The sequence below is a fragment of the Anguilla anguilla genome, chromosome 7 (genome assembly GCF_013347855.1).
Source record: "Anguilla anguilla isolate fAngAng1 chromosome 7, fAngAng1.pri, whole genome shotgun sequence".
NCBI lineage: Eukaryota > Metazoa > Chordata > Actinopteri > Anguilliformes > Anguillidae > Anguilla > Anguilla anguilla.
Genome location: NC_049207.1, coordinates 10584675 through 10604662, shown reverse-complemented (window position 1 = coordinate 10604662; position 19988 = coordinate 10584675). Strand labels below are relative to the sequence as shown.

At 47.0% G+C, this 19988-nt stretch overlaps 1 protein-coding gene across 9 annotated transcripts in view; it reads left to right on the top strand.

Annotated features, from left to right (window-relative positions):
- Window positions 1-19988, top strand: part of cadps2 (Ca++-dependent secretion activator 2) — a 126481-nt gene that overhangs the window by 94986 nt on the left and 11507 nt on the right. For 3 of the 9 annotated variants that reach the window (XM_035426076.1, XM_035426075.1, XM_035426074.1), the window contains 10 exons: window positions 1875-2031; window positions 5037-5178; window positions 5506-5625; window positions 7722-7751; window positions 10044-10199; window positions 10703-10850; window positions 13047-13061; window positions 14971-15045; window positions 15386-15469; window positions 15584-15616. In XM_035426076.1, the coding sequence (XP_035281967.1) occupies window positions 1875-2031; window positions 5037-5178; window positions 5506-5625; window positions 7722-7751; window positions 10044-10199; window positions 10703-10850; window positions 13047-13061; window positions 14971-15045; window positions 15386-15469; window positions 15584-15616 (960 nt within the window). The remainder of the gene's footprint in view (window positions 1-1874; window positions 2032-5036; window positions 5179-5505; window positions 5626-7721; window positions 7752-10043; window positions 10200-10702; window positions 10851-13046; window positions 13062-14970; window positions 15046-15385; window positions 15470-15583; window positions 15617-19988) is intronic. The other 6 variants (XM_035426083.1, XM_035426077.1, XM_035426079.1 and 3 more) reach the window with 3 other exon arrangements.

Sequence of the window (19988 nt, the reverse complement as noted above, 5' to 3'; positions counted from 1 at the left end):
ATTTGGAGGTGTACAGACACATTTTGTCTGGCTGTGTGTGCGAGCATTCCTCCACCTTCATCGGCCAGCGCTTCATCCTGCAGCAAGAAAACCCCCCAAACGCCTGTCTGACAGATCAGAAGCACTCTTCAGGAGGCAGGCATGGATGCGTCAGTGAAATTCGCAAACAGACTACGGAGGCAACGCTGCAAGATGCGAGCCGCTAGTTAGCCTGGTTACAGTTCACTAAGTACTGGAAAGAGCCTGCGGAGCTCTGGAAAAAAGTCTTGTGGAATGATGAGACCAAGATACACGTGTTTCAGAGTGATGGTGAAGGCAAAGTTTGTAAGCCAAAAGGAACTGCTGCCCAAGATCCAAAGCATACCAACTCATCTGTGAAACATAGTGGTGGGGGTGTTATGGTTTGGGCATGTATGTCTGCCACAGGCACTGGCTCACTTCGTCTTCATTGATGATGTAACTGCTGATAGCAGCAGAATGAAATCTGACGTGTTTGGAAGCATCTGCTGAAGTTCATCCAAATGCCTCCAAACTCATTGGACAGCATTTCATCCTACAGCAAGACAATGCTCCCAAACATACTGCTAAAGCAACACATTTTTTGACAGCCAAAAGCAAGGAAATTCTTACCAGGCCTAGTCATTCAGCTGATCTGAATCCAATTGAAAATGTGTTTCATATTCTGAAGAGAAAACTTAAGTAAACTAACAAGAGCTGAAGATGGCTGCAGTACCGGCTTGGCAGAGCATCACCAGAGAAGATACTCAGCACCTGGCGATCTATGTGGCTCACAGACTTCAGGCAGTCATTGCAAGCAAAGGATATGCAACAAAGTGCCAAGCATGACTACGTTTGTTTGCATAACATTAATATGTCCTAAACATTGTGGTGCCCTGAAATGGGGGGCTGTGTATAAAAAGTGTTTTAATTTCTACATGGTGAAACTGAAATCTGCACATGAATAATTTGATTACAGATCTAATGTATATATATATATGCATGGAAACATAGAAAAACATATTTGCTAGTGTCTGAGGGCATCGAGGTGTGGTTTGTGCCCGGTAGTGATTGCGGAAATTAATCCAGAGCTGTCAAGGTTTTTTATTTTTTTGGTAATCAGTTGTTCTCACACCACACGGCGTTCTCCGCCTGCTTTCGACCAGATGTTTGATTTTTAGCGAGAAACCGCGCATTACCTTAACGACGTGAAAGCTTCGGCGCGCACAGGTGTTGTTTTTGTTGCCGCCGCCGTCTCTGATGGCAAACGCCACGGCAACTTGTGAGAGAGAGCGCACCACGCGCTTTCACGCATTCCTAAAAACGGAATCGCGATAAATTTTCCCTTTACCTGCGCGCGCGCGCCGCTATTATACGCAGCCGCGAGGCTCGTCCATTGTGGCGATGCCAGGTGTTGCCCGTCCATTTGCTTCTCTCAGGTGTTTGAGCTCTCGCATTCTCTGCCTCCTCAAGGTCGTGCGTTTCTTTTGTGCTCTCCGTCGTTGCGCCGCCTGCTATTTTGTAGACGGTGTGTCTCTGTCCTGTTGTCGCAGTGCATTTGTCTTCTTTCATTCATCATCTGCCATCCTGTGTTAGGTTTCTCTGGTTTATTTGGGTTATTTTGCTTTATTTTTTATTATTATCTTTCGCTTACTGCATTGCATCTGACTCTTAGTGTTTTGCCAGCTCTGGCTACAGTGTTTTTACGGGGTTTTTGGGTCCCTGTCTCTCCCCCCTCTCCCTCTTTCTGTGTCTCTCCTGTGTTCTTGTCTGTCTCTGTCCCCCCCTCTTTCTTTTGTTCCTGTGTCTCTTTCTCTCTCTGACACACACACACTCGCACACACACACACACACACACGTTCGTCTGTATCTTCCAGGCATTCTCCTGGTGGCCCGAGATAATGGCGGAGCACGCGGAGACCTTCCTGTCCCTCTACAGCGTGGACATGGACGGCGCGCTGCAGGTGCAGCCCCAGGACTCATGGGATAGCTTCCCGCTTTTTCAGCTGCTCAACAACTATCTGAGGACCGACCGTAAGTAACCCCCCACCTCCCAACATCCCTATTTAAAGCTCGCTATAGTCACCTATATGCGCTGAGCTGTCTGTAACACGTCCAAAGTTCCTGGTGCATTTTCTCACCGCTAACTGTGCTAATTAGCACCGGTAATGCTACAGAAAACAGGTCTCGTTAAGAGAAGAGGTTAATTTGTGCTGTTTGTCTTTTGTCATCATAGTTAATTAACATTGCACTTGATGAGGTAATAATGCTTGGGGAAATTAGCAGAAATTGTTATCGAATGCGAGTGGTTGGCTATTAGTTAAAAAGTCTGTTCGTAGCTTGCAGACTGCTTCTCTAGTTATGATTTTACATTTACATCTCCTCATTTAGCAAATTCTATTATTCCAAGCAACTGGAAGATGAGCGCTTATAATAAGACCAGATGAATGGCAATAAACAAGGTGTTTTTGTAAAAGGTAACACTGAGGTAAACACGTAGTCATGCACAGGTGCCATCACCAAGGAGCCGAACACAAAGAAGCACATGCTCTGTAATGTCAGTCACAGAGCTCATCAGTGATGCAAACTGGCTGCAGGTCAATAAATAAATCAACTTGGAGAGGGAAAAGTCTGGCTTCAGGTTTTCAAGGTGCAGTTTTAAAATCCAAAAGATGGCCATGGCCTTTCTGCACATGCATGAGCTGGCACATGCGCACACACGCAGAGAGACACGCGCGCGCATACACACAGGCACGCACACGCACGCACGCACACGTGTGTGTGTGTGTGTGTGCATTGTCCTTCAGGTCCTATATATTGTGTACAGGTCATATGCATGTTAAAAAGCCTTTCAGTTACCAGATGATGCAAAACACCATGGCCTCACAGGCATCACCATGACCACCATGCCCACCTATAGTACCATCGGGGAGGGGGCAGGGGGTTAGTGGGGGGTGTTGGGAACCTTATTTAACTGCGCCCGAGCCAATCCGAAGCAGTCGTCCGGGGACACACCCTCACCCTTTCACCCCGGGCATTGTCAGGTGTGTCAGGGAAGCAGAGGGTCGCGGGTGAGCAGTTAACATCATTCATGTGTCAGCGGCATGCAGTGCGCCTGATGTAAACTGCCTCAAGGCCAGCCGCATAACTGTTTTTATTATGCGGGGGTGTGCATTGTGTGGAGCTCGGTCTTGTATGAAATAATGAGCCTTTATCCCCGGGTTGAGAATTTCTTTCTTTTTTTTTTTTCTTCCTCTTTCAGTTTTCTTAATTGCTTTATTTCCGTAATCATTTGCGATGTCACAACACGCTCTTTCACTACGCGCGGAGTATAACATAAAATAAAAAACCCTTTTTCAAAAACTGTACGTAGGTGCAAAGAGGAATGATTTGACATATAATGGGGTCTAATGTGCCATTTAATTGTGTTAATGAGAGGGAATGTGAACGCGTTTTGAACCTCAACGCAACAAACACGTTCCATAAATAGGCGGCGTAATAATATGGTTGTCACGTATAATGTGTGATAAAAAAGTGATAGAGGTTTACACAGTAGGTATAGCAAAAAAAAGAAAATAAATTATTCTATTCACTGCGCTCGTGGAGATTATAAAAATGATTGTTTATTAGGTTGTTTATTATCGGTGTATTTGTTTTCAGGATATTCTTAAGGTGCGCCATTTTATGAGACAATAGCGCATTAGAATAATGCAGTGCGTTCGGAGGGTTTTGAATGAGCGAGGTACGCGGTGCGCCGTGACCATAAATGGCCGCGTAGCGTCTCAGAAGGAGGCTGAAAAGACGAGTGATAATAATGGAGGGACAGGGGGAGGAGAGTGGAATCAGGACTGATAAAGCACGGGACAACTGCCGGGTTCCTTCCCTTTTCTTTCTGGCCCTCTGTCTTCTTACTTCTCCCCTCTCTCTCTTCCATTCATCCCCATCTCCCCCCCCCCCAACCCTGTGCCCATCCCTTTTTCATTATCTCTCTCTTCTCTATACTCCTCTTTTAACCCTTGCCTTGCTATCTTGCATTCTTTTTCTCTTAACTTCCCTTTGTTACTTTTTGTCTCCCCTCTCTCTCCTTCTTGTCTGCCTCTCTTTCTCTCTCCTCTCTGTTCTTTCTCTTCTCTCTTCTCTCTCTCTCTTCCTCTCATCCCTCTCTCTTTTTTCGAGCGTGCTGTTTAGGGGCAGGGTAGGGTCCTGCTGGGCCACCTCATCGTATGTTACACAGACCAGATCTGAGATGATGCACTTGCTCATTCACAGCGAGCCTCTCCCAGTTCAAAACAGGCCTTCCACATCCACATCCTGTCCTCACCCACTCACAGCCTCAAGATCACGAAACTGCATTCGCATGAATCCATTTGACAATTTTAGACGAAACTCCCTCCTGTGACGTGCTGTACCTCCTCCGAGCTCTCTCTCTACATTCTGCACTGAAGGGTGCTGCCTGATGTTCATAGTACAGCCTAAAAAAGCCCCGAAGCACTGCTGTCTTTTGGCCGCATGTGTGAGGTTTGACTTTTTCTTCAGCATAGGCAGGAAATTGTTCAGTCCCGTATCATCCCTGTGTTACTGTTACCAAGCACAAAATGCGGGGGAAAAAAGGCAACTGTGAAGTCGTAAATTATTAATGACTTATTGGTGCTTATTAATAGCTTGCAGGAAGAGGCATGTGCGGTGCGCCTCTGTAGTGTAGCTCATGAGCTACAGCGTGACTCTGCTGGGCTGAGCAGTAATGCAGAACAGTGGTGGGAACGAAAACTCCCTCCATCTCCCCTGAGATCGAGACGACGCTAATGTGGAGCTCACTGACTGAGAATCTCAACAGCTCGCCTGCAACCCCCACATCTCTGACGCAGGACGGCTCAGATTGCTACATCCCACATTGATTTTGTGTGTTTGTGTGTGTGTGCGTGCGTGTGCGCGTTTGTGTGTAAATGTGTGCGTGCGCGCGTGTGCGTGTGTGCGTGTGTTTGTGTGTGTGTGTGTGTGTGTGTGTGTGTGTGTGTGTGTGTGTGTGTCTGCTTTTCCAGCCTACCTGTGCCATGGAACCTTCCACAAGCACCTGCAGGACCTCTTCATCCCCCTGGTGGTCCGCTACATTGACCTGATGGAGTCCTCCATCGCCCAGTCCATCCACCGCGGCTTCGAGCAGGAGACGTGGCAGCCGGTCAAGTAAGGCCATTTATTTCCACTTAACCGGACCGTGCCGACCTGCTCTGACTCCCTCGCGGAGGCCTCCCGCCAGGAGAACCGAATTCCAAAAGGCAGAGAGAGGGGGGAGGGGGGCCGAGCGAGCAGGAAACGAAGCGACCTTCATCGTTTTTAAAATTGATTAGCCAGTTGTTGTTGTTGTTGTTGTTGGTGAGCCGCGCTGAGCAAAGTCAGGCTGGTGATGAGGGTGCGCTGTTTCTCCCTTGGCCTCAGTTGGGGGGGGGGGGTGCGGTGGTGGTGGAGGGGAGGGGCCTCAGTCCCTGTGCTGCTGTGTTGTTTCCCTTGCAGGACGATAACCAACAACCTTCCGAACGTGCCGCTGCCCAAGGTTCCCAGCCTGCCCCTCACCCTCCCTCAGATCCCCAGCTTCTCCGCGCCCTCGTGGATGGGCCCGTTGTGTGACAACACGTGTGTATGGCCGTGTGATACGGGGCCCTGCGTCGCTGTCCGCACACCTTCTCCTCTGCAGGCCCAGCCAGAGCCGAGACAAGCTTAGAAAGGCCTTAACGAACAACAAATCCTGTCCCAGGTTTTAAACTGCTGACCTGAAGAGATGCTTAAAGAACTGAAGGGAAAAGAGAGAAACTTGGGAGACCTTGGTTGAAGTACATCATCTTATACTTCTTCTTCTCAATAAAAATAATAATAATGAGAAGGAGAAGACCTTGTCATCTGATTTACTCAATTATGAAGTGTTCACAACTGTACTCTTAATAACACGTATGAACACATCAGAAAGCTCCACCAAAGAGAAAAGGATGAAACATTTTTTTTTCTTATAAACAACATGATTTTTACTCTTTGAGTTTAGTCTGAACATTCTTTGGCATATGCTTAATGGAAGCTGTCAGACTTAGCTCAGAGTAGCAAACACTTTCTTGTCAGGACTGACAGCCTCCGCAGCCAAAGGTTTTTTTCTTTCTGTAGGTTCACTGCATCGTGCTCTGAGAATACCTACCGAAAAATAACAGCCTGCCGCTTAGTCCTTACCCTACAAAACGAGCTGTCTGTCCGAGAGCACGCCCCGCTCTAATTGGAACAAGTGTCCATTTTACCTCTGCTTTTCTCAAGATGCACGGCTGTCTCGGGCTCGCCGAACGATTCAGACATTTCATAATTTGTACAGCGGGCCTCCTCGGATAAACAAAGGAAGGGCAGCTGCCGTAGAGGAGAAGAGTGAGCCGCTGTGATTGGCTTGCTGTTGCGTCGCGTTGCGTGCGGTGTTTTCTGTGCAGTGTGCGTATCGTGTGTTTTTGTGCTGCGTGTTTCCGCTAAATGCTTTTAATTGTGTCGGTGTTCAAGACGGCAAGTGGCTTTAATATTGCATGTGTAAAGAACGTATTTTTACAAAAATCTGGAGCACAAACTGAAGTTTTGTCTGGTACTAGGTATATTTATAGCTTTCACCTGCTGTCACACTGCCTTTTCATCTCCATGGAGTTTCTCAGGGAATCATGGGAGAAGGGGGGGGGGGGGGGGTTAGGACTGGGGCCTGCCAGAACCACTCACCCTACATGTTCCCACCTTTATCACTTTGCTGAAACATCACAGCAAAATCATGACAGTGTCAGTTGGGAAGAATGATGCGGTGATGGTCAGGCAGCACTTTAAGTGATAGAAACCGGCCTTACAAGTACAGTAAAATGTACCATAGCCGCGGAGAAAAAGGACAGTCAACTCATTCTCGCAGGATGGCTGCAAATGTCCGATTTACTTAGAGCCGGCCTCCCAGGAGGTGCATCCATGTAAAGTGCACCCACTGTCTAATCGAATCCTGTCTGCCAGTGCTGCTTGCGGCTTGGGGTCCCGCAGAGCGACATGTAATTGGCCGTTGTGCTGCCCAGGGATACAGGGCTTTAGGCAGCCGGGTGTTACCAGACGCACTGGGCATTAGTCACTCCTCTGGTCAGGCTGGTGCCTGTGTTCTGCCTGTGGTGAAACTGCACTACCTGTGGCAGAACTGCATTCTGCCTGTGTTATGCACAGGAACTGTTTTATGCCTGTGCTGGAACTGTGTTCTACCTGTGGGGGAACTACGTTCTACCTGTGCCAAAGCTGTTTTCTGTACAGGAACTGTGTTCTGCCTGTGGCGGAGCTGTGTTCAGCACAGGAACTGTACAATGACAGCACAGCTCAGCTGCTGCACAGCACACAGAAGAGAGAACAGAGGCAGTGCTCAGCAGCATGTGTTTTCCTAGGGCTGGCTTGCTAGCCTGAGCGCTGCCAAATTGATGGTGGCTGATTAAAAAATGTTTTTAGAAGGTACTTCATTAAAACAAGACGACTGCAAAAGTGTTGGCTTTCACCATATTGCCTTGTGTTGTTTTTTTGGCAACGCTTTTGATACCCCTGTTAAAAGTTAAAGATTAATGTTTTGTGTGACTTTTGTAATATTTTGGTGGTGTGGCATGTTTACAATTTTCCCATGCATGTTTTAGGTAAACATGGGGAATTAAATTTCAAATGTATTGTGAGAATGAAATATTTTTATTTTGAATTTTTAGCCTGCAAGGAATTAATTTACCAGATATTTTGTGAGTATGCCTTCTCTTCTTTTCCCCTTTGTTTTATTGGTTGTATAGAAAGTGCATTTGTTGGATAACCTGTGTCTTTTATTCCATTTCTTTATCTTCAGTTTTTGTCTCTTCCTGTGATATTGAAACTGATTTTTACATTTTAGTAAAGCGATTAAAAAATATTTTTCCTGGACACCGTTGAGATCCTTATGGTCTCAAGGTGGCAGGCCAGTTCTGTCAGTGTGAGTGTGATCACTTTCTTTCCTTTGATGCAGGTGGTACAGAAGACTCTCCCTCACACACACACATGGATACACACTCATACTGGCAAACACACACACACACACACACACACACACACAGATACACACTCATACTGGAAAACACACACACGCACACACACACACACACACACACACACACACTCACACAGAGGCAAACACACACACACACACTCAGGTACAGAGAGTCTTTGTGTGGGTACCCTGGGCCTCAGTCTCAGTTGTATAAACTGTGTACTGTAGCCTCTTTGGAGAGCTCTTCTGGGAGCCGAGGTGTAATGCTTGAAGGGGGCGTCGGGGGGGGGGCGGGCGGTGGGGATGCTGGGGGGAATGTCTTCGGGGGCCCCATGCTACCCTGCTAGGATTTCTGCACCTTGCGAACCAAGCCATTCGTTATTGGAGTCTTCCCACACAGGGGTGCCGGGGGGAATTGGTGGGCCGGGGGAAGCTGGGAGATTGCTGAGCGGCTAATTAGGCGAGAGGGGAGTCGGTGTGGCACATGTGTAATTGCGCTGCAGATTTGCCAAACCGTTTATGCAAAGCGCCACTTGAGAAGTTAACAGTCTTTTAAAGGCGTGCGTGCCCCCCCCCCCCTCGCTGATGGCTGATGTACATTTGGATGCTGCTGGCATCAGCTGCCAGGTGTTGCTCAGTCACCTCTGGGAAAGTGCGCTGGAGCCTGCCTGTGTCAGTGCGTCTGTCCCTGTGGTGCAGGCCTTGCTCAGATTCACTCTGAACCCACTGCGCTCAGGCGAGGGTTTATGAGCCGTTTAATATGTGAAAGCGGTGCCTTGTCAAGGCATTTAACCGCCGGTGAATTTATCTGCCCGTCAACTCAGAATATATAATAACGATGGCGATGTAAGCGAGGCAAAAGATCAATTCACCGATTAGCGGTTCTTAAAGCAGGCATGTGATGTTCACAGATAATGTAAAAAGGTGCCTCACGACTGAGGTTAGACCTTTTTGGTGGATGAAAGCATTGGGTCTTGGGAAAGCACTGCAATTTGGATTGTCTCAAGTTTCTTGGTGTGCATGGAACCATGACAAATGCCACTGTAGAATATGACTCGATTTCCTATGATTGTATTGTATTTATTATATTTTTTTTCCCAATGAAGAGTTCAAAATGACTAGCCTAAGAGCAAGTACTAACAGAGCAAATGGTAGTAGGGGTATGATATGGAAATTTGTGGCTGATATCAATAACCAGTATTTGGCCAGCCATATTAGCCAATGCCGATACTTCAATCAATCAATCAAATTATATTTGTATAGCGTATTACATAGCAGTTGTCACAGTTCTTCCTTTTTTAACATTATACTGTAGCACAAATTCTAACATCAACCAGGTCCAACTTATAAAGGAAAAATGTAGCACATTTTATTAGCATAATAACATATTTCATATTGCTTACTTTATTATTAAAGCTGGGAACGTGAGTACTGGAGAGCATCTGTCTTTGCCTGTGAGTTTGGCTGGTAAATGCAAAAGTAAATAAATGGGCTTTATTTGACTATGATTAGTCTGCTTATATTTTTAGTTAATTTACAGCATCAGTGGTGCATCGAGTGCATGTACTTCACTTCTTTATATCAGCTTGTCAGCCAATGCGATTCATTTTTAGTTACAAGTGTGACCCCGATGTTATTGTACATGCCTAGTAGGTAGCCATTGAATCATGTACTATATGTGCTATTCTTAAGGCATACAACACCGCTAGATAAATATTTACTGGAAATTATATTTGTCTTTGTCAGAAAGGTATGCGTGTTCTTTTCCTGCTATGGTTACACTTGGAGAGATGGCGTGCTCTGTCTTTGCACATTCTAAGGAAAAAAAAAGAAGAGGAAAAATTATACTCTTCTTGTATATAATGAAAGAATTTCAAAGAAGGTCACATCTTATTTATGTACCATTGTACCTCACTTTACGTACCACTTATGCTCGGCACCACTATATTAGCAGATGAAATTGTGATGATGTTTGCTCATCTTAATGTAGTTTTCCTATGGATTTGACTGACAGTAACGGCTCGGCCACGTCTGAAGACCTGTTCTGGAAGCTGGACGCCCTGCAGGTGTTCATAATGGACCTGCGCTGGCCCGAGCCGGAGTTTGCCAAACATCTGGAGCAGAGGCTGAAGCTCATGGCCAGCGACATGGTGGAGGCCTGCATTAAGAGGTCAGAGGTCATCCACATGTCCTTTACTGGAAAAAAAACAAAAAACATCAGTGTCTGTTGCCCATCCCTCCACCGTACCCCATACCCCATGCCCCCCCCAGTGACAAAGTGCCCCTTTTCACACGTTTGATTATTCTTCCGATTTCCTTTTATCACACAGCTGGCAAGCTGTCAAGAGGCAGCTTATCTGCGTGTTCTTCGAAATGAGGATCTGAAATGTACCCCTTCATCTTTTAAATCTTTGTTTGAGAAGATTCCATTGTTCTGTAGTGGCCTTTGTTTGTGTAGTGTGAAAAAAATAACATCCTATAATGAATACTCTTCAAAACGTTCATTTGCAACCACGGTGATGCCTGCTCAGTGTTCTTCTGTTAATGACTTGCACAAGGAAGGAAAAAAAAAAAGAAAAAAAAACGGTGGAGCTAGGGAGAACGAGACAGTTTGTTTTTTAATTGGTCCCCGGAGACGACCCATTTCAAATGGCCTTTTCTTGCTTTCACCAGAACAAAAGCTGCCTTCGATTCCAAGATGCAGAAGGCCAGCAAGTCGACGGACTTCCGGGTGTCTCTGTCCGTCTGCACCATGTTCAACGTGCTAATGGATGCCAAGAAGCAGGCTTCCAAGCTCTGCGTCCTGGACTCCAGCCAGGAGGTAGGCCCCTCCACTGCAGGAATCGGCGACCGATTTAGGGAAATATAATCATATGACTAATGCTGCCTCCAGAATCTTTTTCTCAAGCCAGAATCGCACGGAACATAGTGTAACGACTGCTTTTGGAAGATTAAAGCTAATTTTTCTTTGAATAAAACGAACTACGTTTTTTTTTGTAGCCTGTCCCATTTTTAGCCATGCAAATTGGAGAGAGCCGCAAAATGATTCAAAGGAAATTTTAATTAAATTAAAGTCACAAGGAAAATTTGAATTTAGAAGTAAGTCGAAACAATGGTCGACTTGTACTCATATGCACATATGCAGTTTGAAGCTGTAACCCTGTTAGGCTGTGCTTCGCTAGGCTGGTGATATCGAGTATTCCCAGGACCTGTGCAGGAGCATCAGCAGGGGTTACCGTACGCGGCCTACCCTGTGGGGAGAGTTAAGAGGTAACAGACAGGCATGTGGGCACACAAGTCCTGACTCATCAAACCGATGGCTTGGAGTCAAGTGTAAACAGGGGGCCGTTTCTCCCCATCGGTGCCAGCATCTCATGCCGTTGTCTATTTTCGTTGAAGCGGGATCGGCGTTTCCCTTCGCTTGGCCGCGAGCGACTTGTCGTTGCCCACCTTGTCACCTCGTCGAGTGGGTAGGGTAAACAGCCGGCACGTGAGTGCGCTTGCCCATAGCGCCTCCCGCCGTGCGATAGCGTTAGCCGCGGAATGCTCGGCTCGGGGAGAACGTCTCGACCGGCGGTTTCCGCTCCCGTCCGCCGCCAGGTCTGGCGAGCGATGAGTGTTATTTACCGCGTCTGCCCCCCCCCCCTTCCCCCGCCCCCGCGGTGAAGAGCGCGCTCCCTTGCTCCGCCGCGCCAGTGACCCTGCGCCGCCGACACTTGACCTTCCTCGGGCTAGCGAGCCGCCGGTCCCACCTGCCACCTCTTCAGGGTCCGCGTCCCTGGAGCTCGCCTCTTCACCTTCCCCTCCGCGTCGGGGGGGTGGTGGGTGGGGGGGGGGGGCGCGTCTCCTCCTCGCCGCGGGGAGCGCGCGCGAGCAAACGCGTCGGCCTCAGAGCGTCGGCGCTCGCGGAGTCTGGCCTGAAACCAGAGCGCAGCAGGGTGCCCCGCCCACAAAGCAGTCTCATCCTGGGAAACGGGCCCTTAGCAGGGAAATATGCAGGCTTATGTACATACAGCACGTGTGATCTACAAAATATAAGTTGCCCCAAATAAGGGCATCTGTTGTGCAGACTAGTGAAATTGTGTTTTGGCCCCTCCTTCCCTGGGTTCTGCTGTGATCTGATTAATTGTCAGCCTGCGGGGCCGTTGGCCACGGTCAGTACTGCGTGGTCAGTAGTTGATTCCAGACCACTGTGGGAGTACCTGTGTGCCGAGATTTGAGCACTTCAGCTGAGCACGCTGAAACTCTGGGTCCACTTTGACCTGTACTTCCACCCCTGACTGGGTGTGGCCTGTTCTCCATCAGGTAGTAATCATTGTCAGATGATAGAAGCTTTGCACAAATGACCAAATCACAAAACTATGGTAATCAGAATAATAATCCAGATTGCCACTGAGAAACATGTTATTCTTTTTTTTAGTAAAAGGAGGTGAACCAGTGGTTGCCTCGGGAAATTCAGTGTGTGCATATGTGCAGTGTGTGTGTGTGCGCGCTGCATGTGTGTATGTGCGGCGTGTGTGTGTGTGTGTACGGGCACTCCGTGTGTACTCGACTCTGCGTTTCTCATTTTTCTCAGTAATCTGGCCCTTATGAAAAGAGAAATGTAGATCAGCTATCGGATCTCTAAGGCTTTGCTCCAAGCCAGAGGAAACCACTAGTTCGGCACGTCAAGCCTGTCTGTGCATCCGCTATGATCCGGTGTGGTGTAATCGTCTGTCATATCTCTGGATAAGGGATTATCGTGGTATTTACATTAGAATTGATGTGTCTTATACTATAATGGCATAATCAAACCACCTGTGGTGTATCATCTGCAGGCATGTGCTTTTCCAGTACAGATCTGCATTCTTTCACACGTTCACTGTACATTATCCATCTGTTACATTTATTCTTTTGGAATGTCATCTTACCATTGCAGTGCATTTTATTTAAGACTTTTATTTCTCTTTCGCCCCTGGCCACCAACCCCCTCCCCCGCCCCCCCATGACCTCCTGCACGCTGTTATTTGACCCCAAGGATGATAACCAATGGGTAAGTACTGTACATCAGCCTGTACACATCAGAGTGTCACACTTTGATTTTTGCATATTTCAAAATCATATCAACCACAGGCAGCTATCACACAGGTGCTGATTATCATTTTGAACATTTAATAGCCCGTTAATGCTGTATGTTGTTGACTGAAATGTATTTATTTATTTATGTGTTTATTTCAGTTGAGTGAATAAATAATGAGGATGGTTTTCTGCGTCTGGAGAGAATGTTCGTTTATTTTGAATAACGTATTTAGCATAATGTATTTCTGTGGGAATGTGGGCCTTTTGAAGCTCACTGTCGATGGCCTCTGGTGTCGTTAAGCGATCAAACCGAATGGGAATCCGTCTCTTCGTTTCACCTCGTTTTTTTTTTTTTTTTACTTCCTGGGGGCCAAAGAACAAACTTTCCCAAGTGTGGAAATGACATACCTCCACACAGCGAAGTGGGGCCGATGACTCCCTGAGTGCTCCTGGTTCAGGGGCTCAGCTGGCCGAACACAATGGAGAAATGCAGCCCTTTTGTGTCTTATCCGTTTTGCCCTTCTATAGCTTGATCTTCCTGAGAGACGTCCAAGTAGTGATTTTTTTTTTTTTTAAGTATTTTTGAATATGGGAGGGCATCTGTGTATATTAGTACATTCTTGGGATAATTACATGGATATATAAGATACAAAAATTTTTTTCCAGACCGTACACTTTTTTGTATCATATACAGAATTGCAAGGTTAAGCTTTAGAAAATTCTTTTCGCTAAAGTGGCTCTTAGTGGATTACTACCAGATAAATGTTGTTAAAAGGAATAATTGTCCTTTTGGATTTCAATCATACAGTCGAAGCCATACAATTTAATCTCCTCAGTTGTATAAAAAAAAGGCAGCCCGATTTAGTGTCCTCTGTCATATTAAAAGCAAACATGGCAGTATTAGTTGAGGCAAAAAAAAAAAAAAAAGTCCTTAAGATTTCCTTTAAATTCCATTTATTAAAGAGCAGCCATTTCATGGGGCGGAAGAAAAAAAAAGGAGAAAAGAAAATTAGGGCTGGCAGCAGTGACCTCTCTGCACCTTCAATTTGTCACTGATCTTCCATCTTTGTTGATTGAAATTTTTAATTTCGGCGCTCTTTAGAGTTGTTGTAAAAGGCCATTGTCAGCGGAGATGAACTCCTGTCGTCGGCGCTAGCACTGAAGGCTTCCTTTCACCGCTACAAATAGAGGCTTTTTCTCACTCCTTTGGCAGCACAATTTAAATAAATGGTGAATAAGAGTTATCAGACATGAAATGGTGGATTAATTGAATCTAGCATGAGGCTTTGGTCCCCCCCCCCCCCCCCTTCCCCCTCCCGCCCCCCTCAGCAGGACCTGTCCTTTAGAAAAACACAAGGCTGTCCTAATTGTGGGAAACACAAAAAGTATCCTTCAAATTCCTTCGCCCTAAACGAGCGCGGTAGCTCCATTCACACCCATAATGGCCCTATTAGCTGCTTAACTCAGTCTTGTACATGGGAAGATTTTCTCTGCTGAATGTGGTGGGGAAGGGGGGGGGGGGGGCATATGGAGGACAAAAATATGGGGTGGGTGGGCAGATTGAGTTTGTGGTTTTCAGCCATGAGGTGCTGAGGCTAACCAGTGTGTGTGTGTGTGTGTGTGTGTGTGTGCAGGGCGTTTGTGTGTGTATGCGTGTGTGTGTGTGTGTGTGCGTGCGTGCGTGCGTGCGTGCGTGCGTGTGTGTGTGTGTGTTTGTGCGTGTGTATGCATGTGCGCGCGCGCCTGTGTGTGTGTGCACGTGCGTGCTTGTGTGTGCTTTTTTCGCGTGTGCGTGTGTTTTCGTGTTCCTGCGTGGCGCTTCAGGAGCGCACCTCCGTAAAATAACTGATTTGTTTCTTCGCCTTTGGTCTCTTCCTCGTCAGCAACACTACCATTCCAAAATCGACGTGCTGATCGAAGAGGCTTTCAAAGAGATGATTTCCTCCCTGGTGTCCAAGGTACGTTGCGGTGGGGCCGGTTTAACCAGCACTGCGGCGTTCCCCGCCGTTCCCCTGTCACCTCTCCCTCCTCACAGGTGTTGTTTGGAGTCCCCACACCAGGGCCGCCCCACCAAGCGTCCCGTACGCGGGGCGATGCCGCTCCGGGCGAGTCCCGACACAAAAGCACACGTGTGCCACGTACCGCTCTGTCCTCACGTTTAATAAAACAGAAAACAGCATGCGCCTGTCACTAATTACCTGGTGCTGTGTGTCCATCTTGTTCATCATCATTCTACCTGGCTGTTTGTTAGCGGAGGAGTTTGTAAAACCGAGTCGTGATAAAGATTTTCCCCCGCAGTTTTCCGCGGTTTTGGACGGGGTTCTGTCCAAGCTCTCTCGATACGACGAAGGGACTCTCTTCTCCTCCCTGCTGTCCTTCACCGTAAGTGCCAGCTTCGCGCCGCGGCCCGGAAAATACTCTGCGCTTCCGCGTGACTTTCCTCAGAATGTCATCTCCTGATGTGATTAACAGGGACTCAATCTTTTTGTCTTTTAGGTGAAAACAGCTGCTAAGTATGTGGACGTTCCTGTAAGTATTACCTCATGTTCTGCAATATTTGTTTGTAAAATAATCAAATGTTGGGTGTGTAGCTACAAGAATATTTAAACGAGCCATTAATGTAAATGATCTGTTTGTAAAAATGTGTTAGAAATATTTCCACACACATGCAGAAAATAAGACTAAAAATATACAAATAATACTCATGCTTGATGGTATTTGTAAATGACTAGTTTTTTTTCTCCATCTTTATAAAAACTAAATTAATGTGGAGTGGATGGTGGGGTTGTGCTGCGTAGCAGGGTGACTTGTGTGTGTTAAAAAAGACATCACCGCAAGGCGAATCACAAACACAACTGGCTGGAAAACAATTTTGTATTTGTGTGAGGTGATGGTGGGCGGTCATTCACTGCAAACGAATCTAATGACTCACAAACATGAGACTGAATGCTTGTTCTGAACAGTCTGAGACAAATGAATGGGCAGGAACTCTTTCACTCGGGCAAAAAAAAAGGTCTCCCACACATGCTGCGTTGCAATAAAAGTGAGTTTCAGCTGTTTGCATTGTTCAGGCTGTGAGCTTTTTCTTCATCGGCACTGAGTGCGCGATTCGGCCCGGCCGCATGAAACCGCCAATCAGAATCGGGGCAGGAAGAAGGCCACGCCCACCTGCGCGAGAAAGGCCACGCCCACCAGCACGAGAACCGCGACATATCGCCTTTTTTTGCGGCCACACCCGTAGTGCGGAGTCCCCTTTCTCTCCAAACCGCATGGACCTGCTTTTCCGTGAGAAACGCCATGTCACAGTAAACCCGCTGCAGGTGTCGCCTGCGTTTCCCAGAGAAACGCCCGGGCAACACTGAGGGGATCAGAGCAGTTCCTCACTGCCAGGGACTTTCCGCCATGTTTCCCTCCCAACATGGAGAAGTCTTTTCAGACAATGCGCCGTGGAGGAACCAGGAAGGTCCACCTGATGTGCTGGGCCTGACACGACCTCCTCCTCCTCCTCCTCCTCCTCCTCTTCATCAGAGGGGATTAAGCATGTGTGTGCTGTTGGCGTAGGTTGCCCGGGCTGGGAGCCAGGGGGCCGGTGTTCCACCTTCACGTGAAATTATAATGTAACCTCCTCCTTGCTCTTTTGTGCAGAGAGAAAAGAGGGACCTCAGAGCTATTCTCCGGGCCGGTGAAAGAGAGGGGCGGGGCGGGGGGAGGCGGGGCCCGACGGTGTCAGGTTCGGCTGCAGACACATTTGCGCCCTTGTCACGAGAGGTTAAGCTCCTCCGCTCCTTTGTGAGCGCTGCCGTTAGGTGACGCTCCCTCCCCCTGGGTCACACACCTGGGGAGAGCGGATCTACGGCAGGAAGCCAAACTCCACGCACCGTGCAATTACAGAACATTTCTGTCCTTTCCTCCTTTCTCCTCCGAGCGCTTATCCCTTCCAGTTAACCAGTCATTAGCCTGGGCTTAATCTGTCCTGTTGTGTACCTTTCTTTCGGTCTTAATGAACACTTCACACACAGACGGACACACACGCACGCACACACACACACACACACACACACACACACACGCACACACACACGCTGAGCCTTCCCCAAAAACTCGGTCTCCAGACGGAGGCAAAAAATATTTTTGGCAGGATTTTTTTGCGCAGTCGGTCTGCTGTTTTCGCGCGCTGTTGTTTCCTCTGCGGTGGAACTCTGTGGAATGTTTGCAAACAGCGAGGCATTGTTCCCCGTTTCGTGCGAGAGCTACCTGCATGCTCTGCGGATCCTCGCCCACAGTGATACGTCTGTCATTTCTGTTTGTCACCTTGTCATAGTGATAGCACATCGAGGGCTGTTCCGTTATGGTTCATTCACGCTAGACACGAACACGGAGTCTTCGCCAACGCCTCAGCCTGCTAGTGGGTCGCGTTAACAAAATGCAGTAGATTAATATTACGATATTTGCCTACAAGGTTAACAATGTCGTTTTACATGTTACGTATTACACAGACTCCCAAAATACAGAAAGCAATAGTCTTTTACCTACCTTATTACATCCATGTCGGTCAGTGTAATCTACCCCCAACTGTGATATTTGGTGTATGCTATAATTTATCTGAATGATATTATATTATATTATATTATATTATATTATATTATATCATATCATATATTATACTGTGCGTTTTCAGTCATCAAAAATGAAGGATAAAGAAATGCCATTTTTGCATGACAAACATTGCATGTCAGGTTTCTTGATAACAAATAAAGAAATGCTGTCCAATGATGTGCATCGGTGTTTTCCGTGGTTAAATTTTCATGCATTCAACGTATTTTCGGAATCTCAAGTCGAAAGTTTCTGCTTAGGACAGTCGAGGCCGACGAAACTTTGAATAACTCGACACATGAGTGAAGCTCACCTCAGAGACACGGCAAAGTGATCGGCCAGTATCGCACGTTCTCTCGCTAGTCTTTGTGAGTCTCGCAGACCTCCCGTGTTCGTTGACATAAGGACCAGTTGTGTGTATCTTGGAGGGTGGGGCGGTGGGGGTGGGGGGGGGGAGGGGGGGGAGAGAGTGAGAATAAAGTACGCACGCATCAAACCATGTGACGATGATGTGGGAACCGAGCTAAGCGTGAGTAAAATCGCATTAGCGCTTGATCGCGGGTATGTAGGACCCTGCCTGTGTCTGGACCTCCGAAACGTCAACACTAATTGGGAACCATTGGCAGCTGTCACAATTAGTCAGTGAAGTTGTGCACATTTTGTCTAATGGCTCGCTGCGAGCCTCACTCTGGAGCTAAGAAAAGAGGAGGAAATCAAGGTGTGAAGTACCCATCTGGTAGCTCCGATTTAACAGGGGGGGTGGGGGCCCCCGTCTTATTTTTAGCAGAGCTCCTCTGTATGGTTTCTCTTGTGTATTAACGCTACATAGGTAGCGCGTGTTGCGACTGAAAGATAAAAATATATATTTCGTATGTTTGCCGTAATCTCCTGTCGTGTTCTGTCTCACCAGCACTAACAGAAGGGGGGTGGGGGGGAGGGGGGTGGGGAGTAATGAGTAACTTCTCTCGGTAGTAGCCGTGTGAATTAACATCTCAGCACCCTCTGCCGTTGCCCATGTTTCTCGCTGGTGGGTGTTGTGTAGATAGCCAGTTTTTCATGTTGTGTATAAACACCTTCACACTGACTTCTGAGGCAAGGAGCTATTTCTGAGCCAGGCAGCTGAAAGCTGGCTTCCGGCTCATCAATATTTATTGCCTGTATTGACTCCCCAAAAAGAGGACGCTAGCCTACTGTAAGAGCAGCTGACTCAAACACGGCCCTCGTGGCCTTCTCAATGGAACATCCCATAGCGCTGACCCGAGCACGGCAGATCCAATCAAACCTTTATCCACTCAGGCTAAAAGCATCTGTTCCTTAGGGTGCCATGTTAAATCAACCTATGGTCTTATAGCAGTGAGAAAGTGCAGTCAGGCAACCAGCCGTAAAGGCAGAAGCCAAGCTGGATGAAATAATCTTTTTTTTTTTGTAAATGTCTTCCAGAAAAAGTATTTTGTCATTGATGGCCCATCTCAGCCAAGACATCTCAGAAATGAGACTCCGTGGATTCAGTTGTATTACCAATTCAGGGTGGTTGTCATTAATTGTGTGAAAATTGCACTGAATTACAATACTGATTATGTATATGTTTATGTGCGGTTCTGAGCTATTAGCAAAATTTGTGCAAAAAACACACTTTTAATTGTTTTTTAAAAATTCAATTACATATTAGGTAATAGCAAGGTGAACTACTGGTGCTAATAATCTTTCTCAGAGCACTTAGAGGGTCCTTTGTGCGAGGACTGTAATCAACATTTTGAAACTATGAATGTGCTGTAGTCACATACATGGGTGCAAAGAAACTGCTGTTGCTCCTTGTTCAATCGAACTGGCTTTTCCTTGAGCCTAAAGGAAAGAAGTAGTCTATTGTGTGGATTTATCTGCAATTTAATTACTTTAGAAAGTTCATTCTTTCGCGTCATTATATTTTCTTTTTTTTTCTTTTTTTTTTTTGAGCGCACACTAAAAAGAAATTGTCAACAAAAATGGCTTTTTAGTTGAGGTTGTTGAGTAAGGGAAGGGGGGCGGGGGGGGGACATAGATCAAGATGATCTATTTAAATGTGGAAATGAAAGCACGTAAACCGGGATGGCTCCTGCTGATTGGTAATGAAGCCGGAGCTTTGATTGGAAGATGCCACGGGCCAAAGGCACAAAGGCTCCTGTCTAGACTGGGCGCTCTGCGATCCATCGCGCGTCGTCCTTGGTGCCTGCGCAGGGGAATGTGTTATTGTGCGTGTCACAAGCAAAGTGCGCCCTGAGACACTCGCGTGTTCTCAGAATTTCGTTCCCCTGCCTACGGTTCGGGTGGA